Genomic DNA, 12,929 nt, shown 5'->3' with positions numbered 1-12,929 from the left:
TTGATGGCCTGGAACTTCTTCATGGTGGTGCTGGGCAGGATCCGCAGGATTGGGATGAAATCTGCAGGATTCCCGCTTCCCACGATCTTCCCGAACTCGTCGCTCATGTTGACCAGACTCACCAGCTCGTCGTCGTCGTGGCTGTAGCGCCGGCCGAAGCAGATGCCGCAGATCACATTAGCCACGGACACCACGATGTGCCGGAAAGGGTCGAAGCAGCCATCGGCCTCCATGACGGAGTTCAGGCGCTCGATCAGGTACAGTCCTTCTTTGCTGATGTGTTCCTCCAGAGCGCAGGAATACTCGGAGCTTTTGGCCTCCAGTGTGGAGAACGTCCTCAGAGCGCTCAGGGCCAGCTTCCTGCGTGCGCGCCAAACTCCCACCTGATCCGTGCTGAAGGCCAGACTCTTCCCGTCGCTGATGTACCTGAAAGCAGAGGCGGACAAATACTCAACTTCATTACTTCAGTAAAAGTACTACTGGTCAAATATTACTCTGTTACAAGTGAAACTGATTCTTTCTGGAGTAAAAGAACTGAACGTTACAAAGCTCTTTATTAAGCTGCTGTCACTTTAAGGCCGAATGCACGGATCCAATACACTGATACACATCTGATATTCTCACACTGTTCACCTTCACTGAAGACAGAATCAACTTTGTTTATGTGAATACTCCACTAAATGAGCATTTGGACCTCATAGATCATAGAGATATATAGATAGATGCCTCATTCAGCAGATCCGCGCAGGCACTAATGAGGTGTCTATATATTTATATCTATAATCGCGGCGGTCTGACCTCACCAGACGGCAGTAATAGCGGATGGGAACACTAGATGAGATTCGTCTGATATGAGGTAAAAATAACAAATACTGTTGTGTTTCTCTCAGAAACCGATCGGTTCGTGTCTTAAGACATCAGTGTGTCGTCACCAGCAGCAGGGGTGTGTGTGTGTGTGTGTGTGTGTTCTCTAAGCATGTTTGTTTGTTTTGCTCTCATAGAATTGTTCCCCATTCACATCATTATATGACCGACACACAGCAGCGGTTGAGTTAAACATCTTCATTTGTGTTCTCCTGAAGAAACACACACACCGACATGTTGATGCGCTGGGGGTCAGCAGATCAACACCAGGCTCATTATTGGCTGAACTATCGCTTTAAGTGCAGTACTCAGTAAATGTGGTTAGTTAATGTCCACTTCCGGTACCTGGTGCTGTAGAGATCGGGCCGGCCGGAGAACTCCTCGCCCTGTTTGATTAAAGCCTGTCGGATCACCTCGTTCCCGCTGAGGACCACCACAGGCCGAGTCCCGATCTGGATCTGGAAGACGGGGCCGTAGATCTTACTCATGGCCGTCAGGCTCAGGTGTGGGTTGCTTCCCACCTCCAGCACATTCCCGATGATTGGGAGCGGTTTGGGCCCCGGGAGCTTCTGGAGGCCCTCAGGGATCTTCACTCGCAGGAGCCGCATCAGCAGATAAACCACACATATGGTGATGATGGCCACCAGGCTCTCAGACACGGAGATCGGGCCCAACATGGGGACAACCGTTAGAGGCATTGCTATCAATCCTGCGCAAAACAAGAGGCAGAGAGAGAGAAATAATCACCTTTACATGCACATCAGCTTCTTATTCTTAACTTTCCCTGCCAGCGTTTTTAAAGCGGTGGTTCTGTGTTTTTCTCTAGGCTTGGTTGTGTTTATGGGGCGCAGTATAACATGTTATACTCAAGCAGCGGCATTACACACTAACTAAAGTTACACAAGTCACATCACAGCAACCACACCTTTAAAAAAAGTTCCCGGCCACCGTAAGGTTTTTTTTTTTTACCATTTTCACCTAAATTGAACAGCCCATAGAATATTTATGTTGTATGAATATCTGAGCATGCATATATCAAAATAAAGAGCTGGCCCTCTTCTTTTAAACACTTTTTTTTTATTCTAGCTTCATGCATTCCTTTTGATCAACACTTGAATATGGTTTCATAACAAAAGCCCCATTTTGAGCCCGACGCTGAGATAATGAGGTGTGTGTGAGACTGACTCCAGATCAGACTCAGAGATGATCAGACACAGATGAGGCGATCGAGTCCATCTACACCTCTAATGCTTCAGTCCTGCTCCACATCTCACTCACTAACATTAGATAGTCCTGATTTATATATTTAATGAGCACGTTATTTTTCATATGCATATGATTACATACGATCGCTTGTTTCTGCGTCTTCCTCGTCTGTGTTTTGATCAGGAGATTCAGGACTCATTCAGAAGATGTGTAATAGCGCCCCCTAGCAGCTAACAATAGAATTATTATTACTATTGCTATAACTATTACACATCTTCTGAATGAGTCCATCCAATCCCATGATCACATCAGACTGAAGTAGACATGTGCCGATTTTCGGTAATGCGATATATCACGATAATGAATATGCGTTATCGTTATCGTATTATCGTGGGCACTTCAAAAAATCGTAAATAATCATTTATTAACAATTATTAATTTTTTTATAATGCACTCAAGAATCTCAATGTTGTTCATCACAGCAGCAAATACTGAACACTTAAAGACTTAACAGGCGGTTTATTCTCAAACTTCAACATTTGTATGTTTTAATCTGGACTACAGCATGCCCTGATGATCAGAACTGTTCTGATTATTTGTTATTGTTCAGTAAAACTTTGAGACATACGACTTCATTAGTTAACATGTTAATTCATCATTACCAAACTGACAATGAAAAATTAATTATTCTAAGTAATGTTAATTTCTTAGTTACTGTTTAATAACCTTAAAATCAAAATAACTTTTTTAATGGACCTAAGATAAAACTAACAATGATCAGTATGTCTTAACTAACATTAACAAAAACATTATACCTTCTGTGACAAATGTATCTTAGTTATCTAATAACCAAATTAATCTTAGTTAATTCATTAAATAATTGAAGTTGTTATTTATAGCCTAATTCTTTTGCACTTTAATCTGTTTGAAAATTGTACTTTTACAGCTCTGGAAAAAATTAAGAGACCACTAAACATGATTTCTCAATGATTTCTCAATGTTAAGTGGTCTCTTCATTTTTTCCAGAGCTGTATATATTTTTGGTGTATTATTGTATTTGAAGGTTCAGTTATTTTTGATATTACAAAAATAGTTCTTAAAGCTGTTATGCAATGACAACACTTTTTTTGCAACTTATTTCAATATTGTGATAATATCGTATATCGTGATAAAACTTCAGCAATTAATCTCAACATGAAAAATTGTTATCGGCTTTGAACCCGTCTCACTGCTCTAGATTAGATCTGCTTTACTCCACCGCATCCCACGCTTTTGCTGTTGACTCTGCAGAAAGTTGGAGACTTCTGCGCACTGTGACCCTCAGCATGCGCTGACCCCGCTCTGGGATTGAACACTTCGTGGCTGAGTTGCTGTTGTCCCCAATGGCTTCCTCTTTGTTCTAATCCCACTAACAGTTGAGCGTGGAATATTTAGTAGTGAGGAAATGTCAGGAATGGCCTTATTGCACAGGTGTCAGCCTATCACGGCCCCACGCTTGAGTTCACTGAGCTCCTGAGAGCGACCCGTTCTTTCACTAATGTGTGTAGAAGCGTCTGCAGGCCGAGAGCTGGAGTTATACACCTGTGGCCATGAAGAGACTGAACACCTCAACTATAGAGCGGCGTCACAATACTTCTGGCCATACTGATATATTTGTGCAGATTAACCAATGCACAGTGAGTGTTTACTTATTTGCATTTCGCAAAATCCATTAATGATAAACTACACATGGAGTGATATGTCTCAAGGTCAGAGACGGCCACACACACACACACACACACACACCTTCCAACATTCAACAAGTGCCCTATAATAAACTCATGCATGCAGTGCAACCTCACATTTACATCTGAACCCTTTCTGAATAAAGGAATAAATTATGCATACATAAAGAAAGTAAGTGAATGTTTATATCTAAAAAAAAAAAAACCAAAAATCATTTAATCTTGCACACCAGCTGTACAATACTGAATAAAACAAGCAAGAAGAAACTAAAGAGAGTTCATATTTTGCTGATACATAATCAATGCAAGAAAAATGATTTATAATAATAATAATATTCCTAATAATGATGATGTTTGCATGTGACTTACGGAGAGTGCGATCGGATGAGTTTCTTCTTCTGTATCCAGAGTCAATCCTGAACTGAGCAGTGCTGAGGAGCCGGCGTGCGCGCGCTTTATACAGAACAGCGCGCCGCGATTGGCTGCCCGACGCGTGACGTCACCAAGAACTGGAGGCTCGTGAACGAGAGCGAATCCGTAATTAGGAAAATCTCATATGCAGAAAAAGAAGTGGGCTCAATGTAAAGCTTTTCGCATTTTGTTAAGGACTTTAAATTATACGGAATCCTCTTGAATAGGTAAAAAAAAAGAAAAGAAGCGATGACAACATGTAATGCTTTAAAAGCACTGGACTTGATGTAATATTTATTGATTTATTTTATTTACTGGCAGCTAATGTTAATGTGATAATATGCGTATGCAATACCTCTGATTCTCATGCATTGGATTTTAAAAAAAGGGGGAAGAGAGATGATCTCTTTTTTTAAACTCCATGAAATCTATCAGTCAAATTAAACTCTAAAGCGCCCGATATGAATATGAAGTCATGCATTATTCTGATGGGAATGAAATATATGTTTTTAATTTAATTATATCAAATCAAAATCACATCGCTTTATTGTCACGCAAGTGTTCCAGAGTTCCGTTCATCATAAGTCATGATTAATATACAATAAATAATATACGCAGCGCAAGGTTATTAATAATATAGGTTATTTATAATATAGGTTATTTATAATATAGGTTATTAATAATATAGGTTATTAATAATATAGGTTATTTATAATAGGTTATTAATAATATAGGTTATTTATAATAGGTTATTAATAATATAGGATATTTATAATATAGGTTATTTATAATATAGGTTATTTATAATATAGGTTATTAATAATATAGGTTATTTATAATATAGGTTATTTATAATATAGGTTATTTATAATATAGGTTATTTATAATATAGGTTATTAATAATATAGGTTATTAATAATATAGGTTATTTATAATAGGTTATTAATAATATAGGTTATTTATAATAGGTTATTAATAATATAGGATATTTATAATATAGGTTATTTATAATATAGGTTATTTATAATATAGGTTATTAATAATATAGGTTATTAATAATATAGGATATTAATAATATAGGATATTTATATTATAGGTTATTAATAATATAGGATATTTATAATATAGGTTATTAATAATATAGGTTATTTATAATATAGGTTATTTATAATATAGGTTATTAATAATATAGGTTATTTATAATATAGGTTATTTATAATATAGGTTATTTATAATATAGGTTATTTATAATATAGGTTATTTATAATATAGGTTATTAATAATATAGGTTATTAATAATATAGGTTATTTATAATATAGGTTATTAATAATATAGGTTATTAATAATATAGGTTATTTATAATATAGGTTATTTATAATATAGGTTATTAATAATATAGGTTATTCATAATATAGGTTATTAATAATATAGGTTATTAATAATATAGGTTATTAATAATATAGGTTATTAATAATATAGGTTATTAATAATATAGGTTATTAATAATATAGGATATTTATAATATAGGTTATTTATAATATAGGTTATTTATAATATAGGTTATTTATAATATAGGATATTTATAATAGGTTATTAATAATATAGGTTATTTATAATATAGGTTATTAATAATATAGGTTATTAATAATATAGGTTATTTATAATATAGGTTATTTATAATATAGGTTATTAATAATATAGGTTATTAATAATATAGGTTATTAATAATATAGGATATTTATAACATAGGTTATTTATAATATAGGTTATTTATAATATAGGTTATTTATAATATAGGATATTTATAATAGGTTATTAATAATATAGGTTATTTATAATATAGGTTATTAATAATATAGGTTATTAATAATATAGGTTATTTATAATATAGGTTATTTATAATATAGGTTATTAATAATATAGGTTATTTATAATATAGGTTATTTATAATATAGGTTATTAATAATATAGGTTATTTATAATATAGGTTATTAATAATATAGGTTATTTATAATATAGGTTATTAATAATATAGGTTATTAATAATATAGGTTATTTATAATATAGGTTATTTATAATATAGGTTATTAATAATATAGGTTATTTATAATATAGGTTATTAATAATATAGGTTATTAATAATATAGGTTATTTATAATATAGGTTATTTATAATATAGGTTATTAATAATATAGGTTATTCATAATATAGGTTATTAATAATATAGGTTATTAATAATATAGGTTATTAATAATATAGGTTATTAATAATATAGGTTATTAATAATATAGGTTATTAATAATATAGGATATTTATAATATAGGTTATTTATAATATAGGTTATTTATAATATAGGTTATTTATAATATAGGATATTTATAATAGGTTATTAATAATATAGGTTATTTATAATATAGGTTATTAATAATATAGGTTATTAATAATATAGGTTATTTATAATATAGGTTATTTATAATATAGGTTATTAATAATATAGGTTATTAATAATATAGGATATTTATAATAGGTTATTAATAATATAGGTTATTTATAATATAGGTTATTAATAATATAGGTTATTAATAATATAGGTTATTTATAATATAGGTTATTTATAATATAGGTTATTAATAATATAGGTTATTTATAATATAGGTTATTTATAATATAGCACCATTCATACACAACGGCAATCCAAAGAGCTTTACATAGAAATGAATTAAAATAGTGATAACAAATACATAAGAACAATAATACCATGTGTAAAAATCAAAAAAGAAACAGTTATAAAGAGACTTAATCATATAAAATGGAAACTATTTATCACCATCTTATCTTCTTTTTTATTTACAGCACAATATACTTTAACAAAATAACTAAAATAATACACTAACATAAATAATAATAATATGTAACGTTACAATCTTCACATAGACATCCATATACACTAGAATACGCAACACACACACACACACACACACACACACACACACACACACACACACACACACACACACACACACACACCTGATGGATCAAGACTTTAGAAGTCTAATTGATAGTTTAATGATATTTAATATTTAGCTTCACAAATCAACGCATAGACCAATAAATGCACAATGCATTTAATATTTCATATTGCATTAATATTGCATTTAAATAGCAGCAACATGTTTAATACAAATCAATAAAATAAATGTTTCGGATGTATTGTAATTAATGATATGATAGTATGATAAATTCTATTAATATTAGGCTATATATGACGTATTATATTTTGGAAAACAGCTTCAGAAAATGCCAATCAACGCATAAATGCACAATTCGGATTACAGATGCACCATGTTCAGATCTCTAGTAATAACTGGAGTATGAAGACGCATGAGCATGCCGTGCCGTGCCGTGCGCGAGTGTGTGAGTCTCAGAGATTATAAATGCATCGCATGTGATTGATCTGCAGGCTCATGTTCCGCCTGGCACGCGCTCGTAACTCATTAAGCAACAGGTAGAGCATCGCGTGCAAAGGTGTGTGTGTGTGTGTGTGTGTGTGTGTGTGTGTGTGTGTGTGTGTGTGTGTGTGTGTGTGTGTGTGCAGATTCCTACACACACACACACACACACACACACACACACACTTCTCACAGACGTGTGTGTGTCAACAGGAAGGCTGCCCCTCGGAGCAGTAACTGTGAGTCTGGGTAAAGTTCTGCGGTGCTTCTGTTATCGCGCTTAGATAAACAGCATCGCGTGCGTGCACCTGGAGCGCGCGGGTTAAAGATTGCCCGCGTTGCGTGAGAGCGCGAGGCGCGGGCGCACCGTTTCCCCGAGCTGTGTGCGCGCGCGCGCTAGGATGCTGGAGGGGAAACGAGTTCAGCTCTCTCTCTCTCTCTCTCTCTCTCTCTCTCTCTCTCTCTCTCTCTCTCTCTCTCTCTCTCTCTCTCTCTCTCTCTCTCTCTCTCTCTCTGAGCTCCAGGTGCGAGGACACACCGCACGCGTCTTCATGCACGCGCGCTGATTTACTGAGGATTCCACGAGCTTTGATTAGTTGTATTTCGACTCTCTCTCTCTCTCTCTCACACACACACACACACACACACACACACACCTGACCATTAAGGACCTCTGGAGAGAAGGAATGTCGCGCTTTGAAAGAAAAAAGAAAGAAAGAAAGAAAGAAAGAAAGAAAGAAAGAAAGAAAGAAAGAAACACCTGCCCAAAATATACAACTTTTGTGCATTATGTATATACAGGTCCTTCTCAAAAAGTTAGCATATTGTGATAAAGTTCATTATTTTCCATAATGTAATGATAAAAAATAAACTTTCATATATTTTAGATTCATTGCACTCCAACTGAAATATTTCAGGTCTGTTATTGTTTTAATGCTGATGATTTTGGCACACAGCTCATGAAAACACAAAAAATGAGCATATCATGAAGCGGTTCTCTAAACGAGCTATTAACCTAATCATCTGAATCAACTAATGAACTCTAAACACCTGCAAAAGATTCCTGAGGCTTTTAAAAACTCCCAGCCTGGTTCATTACTCAACACCGCAATCATGGGTCAGACTGCCGACCTGACTGCTGTCCAGAAGACCATCATTGACACCCTCAAGCGAGAGGGGAAGACACAGAAAGACATTTCTGAACGAATAGGCTGTTCCCAGAGTGCTGTATCAAGGCACCGCAGTGGGAAGTCTGTGGGAAGGAAAAAGTGTGGCAAAAAACGCTGCAGAACGAGAAGAGGTGAGCGGACCCTGAGGAAGATTGTGGAGAAGGACCGATTCCAGACCTTGGGGGACCTGCGGAAGCAGTGGACTGAGTCTGGAGTAGAAACATCCAGAGCCGCCGTGCACAGGCGTGAGCAATACATTTTCGGATGAAAGCACATTGTGCATGTCATTGGGAAATCAAGATGCCAGAGTCTGGAGGAAGACTGGGGAGAAGGAAATGCCCAAATGCCTGAAGTCCAGTGTCAAGTCCCCACAGTCAGTGATGGTCTGGGGTGCCATGTCAGCTGCTGGTGTTGGTCCACTGTGTTTTATCAAGGGCAGGGTCAGTGCAGCTCGCTATCAGGAGATTCTGGAGCACTTCATGCTTCCATCTGCTGAAAAGCTTTATGGAGATGAAGATTTGGTTTTTCAGCACGACCTGGCACCTGCTCACAGTGCCAAAACCACTGGTAAATGGTTTACTGACCATGGTATTACTGTGCTCAACTGGCCTGCCAACTCTCCTGAGCTGAACCCCAGAGAGAATCTGTGGGATATTGTGAAGAGAAAGTTGAGAGACGCGAGACCCAACACTCTGGATGAGCTTAAGGCCGCTATCGAAGCATCCTGGGCCTCCAGAACACCTCAGCAGTGCCACAGGCTGATCGCCTCCAGAACACCTCAGCAGTGCCACAGGCTGATCGCCTCCAGAACACCTCAGCAGTGCCACAGGCTGATCGCCTCCAGAACACCTCAGCAGTGCCACAGGCTGATCGCCTCCAGAACACCTCAGCAGTGCCACAGGCTGATCGCCTCCAGAACACCTCAGCAGCGCCACAGGCTGATCGCCTCCAGAACACCTCAGCAGTGCCACAGGCTGATCGCCTCCAGAACACCTCAGCAGTGCCACAGGCTGATTGCCTCCAGAACACCTCAGCAGTGCCACAGGCTGATCGCCTCCAGAACACCTCAGCAGTGCCACAGGCTGATCGCCTCCAGAACACCTCAGCAGTGCCACAGGCTGATCGCCTCCAGAACACCTCAGCAGTGCCACAGGCTGATCGCCTACAGAACACCTCAGCAGCGCCACAGGCTGATCGCCTCCAGAACACCTCAGCAGAGCCACAGGCTGATCGCCTCCACGCCACGCCGCACTGAAGCAGTCATTTCTGCTAAAGGAGTCCCCACCAAGTGTTGAGTGGAGAACTGAACATCATTACTGGAAGGTTTATTTATTTATTTATTTATTGTATTAAAAACACTTTTCTTTTATTGGTCGGATGAAAAGTTTATTTTTTATCATTACATTATGGAAAATAATGAACTTTATCACAATATGCTAATTTTTTGAGAAGGACCTGTATTATATTATAGCACATTATATTATATTATATCATAGTGCATTATATTATATTATATCATAGTGCATTATATTATATTATATCATAGCACATTATATATTATATTATATTATATTATATTATATTATATTTTATTATATTATATTATATTATATTATAGCACATTATATTATATCATAGGGCATAAAATTATATTATATTATATTATATTATATTATATTATAGCACATTATATTATATTATATCATAGCACATTATATTATATTATATTATATTATATTATATTATATTATATTATATTATATTATATTATATTATAATCCGGTGATCTCACCGTCCAGGCCGGGCCGGCAGGAAGCCCTCGCCTCCAGTCAAGATGGCAGCCACCGCACCGGAGCCAGCAGAGGAGGGCTGGCTGATCTATTTCTGGGCCAAGCCACTCACTGCCCTTTCAGAGCCGCACCCCGGCTTCCCAGAGCCGCCTCCAGACTCCCACAGGCACCCCACTCGAGCCACCCACGAGCCCCCGAGCCAAATCCCTAAATTTGTGAAACAATGTTTTTTTGGGGGGGGCTATAGGTCTGTGGGTGGGGAACAGAGGGGTGGGACGCCTACACTGCCCAAAGCCCAGGCCACGCCTCCAGCCCCCTGCTCCACCATCGCCTCACCCTGAAGGTCCCAGACCCGCCATCGCCTCACCCTGAAGGTCCCAGACCCGCCATCGCCTCACCCTGAAGTCCCAGACCCGCCATCGCCTCACCCTGAAGGTCCCAGACCCGCCATCGCCTCACCCTGAAGGTCCCAGACCCGCCATCGCCTCACCCTGAAGGTCCCAGACCCGCCATCGCCTCACCCTGAAGGTCCCAGACCCGCCATCGCCTCACCCTGAAGGTCCCAGACCTGCCATCGCCTCACCCTGAAGGTCCCAGACCCGCCATCGCCTCACCCTGAAGGTCCCAGACCCGCCATCGCCTCACCCTGAAGGTCCCAGACCCGCCATCGCCTCACCCTGAAGGTCCCAGACCCGCCATCGCCTCACCCTGAAGGTCCCGGACCCGCCATCGCCTCACCCTGAAGGTCCCGGACCCGCCATCGCCTCACCCTGAAGGTCCCGGACCCGCCATCGCCTCACCCTGAAGGTCCCGGACCCGCCATCGACTCAACCTGAAGGTCCCGGACCCGCCATCGACTCAACCTGAAGGTCCCAGACCCGCCATCGCCTCACCCTGAAGGTCCCAGACCCGCCATCGCCTCACCCTGAAGGTCCCAGACCCGCCATCGCCTCACCCTGAAGGTCCCAGACCCGCCATCGCCTCACCCTGAAGGTCCCAGACCCGCCATCGCCTCACCCTGAAGGTCCCAGACCCGCCATCGCCTCACCCTGAAGGTCCCAGACCCGCCATCGACTCAACCTGAAGGTCCCAGACCCGCCATCGCCTCACCCTGAAGGTCCCGGACCCGCCATCGCCTCACCCTGAAGGTCCCAGACCCGCCATCGCCTCACCCTGAAGGTCCCAGACCCGCCATCAGCTCACCCTGAAGGTCCCAGACCCGCCATCGCATCACCCTGAAGGTCCCAGACCCGCCATCTCCTCACCCTGAAGGTCCCAGACCCGCCATCGCATCACCCTGAAGGTCCCAGACCTGCCATCGCCTCACCCTGAAGGTCCCAGACCTGCCATCGCCTCACCCTGAAGGTCCCAGACCCGCCATCGCCTCACCCTGAAGGTCCCAGACCCGCCATCGCCTCACCCTGAAGGTCCCAGACCCGCCATCAGCTCACCCTGAAGGTCCCAGACCTGCCATCGCCTCACCCTGAAGGTCCCAGACCCGCCATCGCCTCACCCTGAAGGTCCCAGACCCACCATCGCCTCACCCTGAAGGTCCCAGACCCGCCATCGCATCACCCTGAAGGTCCCGGACCCGCCATCGCCTCACCCTGAAGGTCCCAGACCCGCCATCGCCTCACCCTGAAGGTCCCAGACCCGCCATCGCCTCACCCTGAAGGTCCCAGACCCGCCATCGCCTCACCCTGAAGGTCCCAGACCCACCATCGCCTCACCCTGAAGGTCCCAGACCCGCCATCGCATCACCCTGAAGGTCCCGGACCCGCCATCGCCTCACCCTGAAGGTCCCAGACCCGCCATCGCCTCACCCTGAAGGTCCCGGACCCGCCATCGCATCACCCTGAAGGTCCCGGACCCGCCATCGCCTCACCCTGAAGGTCCCGGACCCGCCATCGCCTCACCCTGAAGGTCCCGGACCCGCCATCGCCTCACCCTGAAGGTCCCAGACCCGCCATCGCCTCACCCTGAAGGTCCCAGACCCGCCATCGCCTCACCCTGAAGGTCCCAGACCCGCCATCGCCTCACCCTGAAGGTCCCAGACCCGCCATCGCCTCACCCTGAAGGTCCCGGACCCGCCATCGCCTCACCCTGAAGGTCCCAGACCCGCCATCGCCTCACCCTGAAGGTCCCAGACCCGCCATCGCCTCACCCTGAAGGTCCCGGACCCGCCATCGCCTCACCCTGAAGGTCCCAGACCCGCCATCGCCTCACCCTGAAGGTCCCAGACCCGCCATCGGCTCACCCTGAAGGTCCCAGACCCACCATCGCCTCACCCTGAAGGTCCCAGACCCGCCATCGCC

At 41.5% G+C, this 12,929-nt stretch overlaps 1 protein-coding gene across 1 annotated transcript in view; it reads right to left on the bottom strand.

Annotated features, from left to right (window-relative positions):
• cyp1a (cytochrome P450, family 1, subfamily A) overlaps positions 1 to 4,312 on the bottom strand; it is a 10,388-nt gene extending 6,076 nt beyond the window's left edge. The window contains exons 1-3 of the mRNA XM_067419224.1: positions 4,164 to 4,312; positions 1,210 to 1,573; positions 1 to 426 (exon numbers count right to left, since the gene is read on the bottom strand). The exon at positions 1 to 426 is cut by the window's left edge and continues 61 nt beyond it. Coding sequence (XP_067275325.1) covers positions 1 to 426; positions 1,210 to 1,562 — 779 coding nt within the window. The 5' untranslated portion in view covers positions 1,563 to 1,573; positions 4,164 to 4,312. The remainder of the gene's footprint in view (positions 427 to 1,209; positions 1,574 to 4,163) is intronic.
• Between the last annotated feature and the right edge of the window lie 8,617 nt (positions 4,313 to 12,929).

Source organism: Pseudorasbora parva, chromosome 16 (assembly GCF_024679245.1).
Source record: "Pseudorasbora parva isolate DD20220531a chromosome 16, ASM2467924v1, whole genome shotgun sequence".
Taxonomy (NCBI): Eukaryota; Metazoa; Chordata; class Actinopteri; order Cypriniformes; family Gobionidae; genus Pseudorasbora; species Pseudorasbora parva.
The sequence above is the reverse complement of the archived record's forward strand: the minus strand, read 5'-3'. Positions and strand labels throughout refer to the sequence as shown.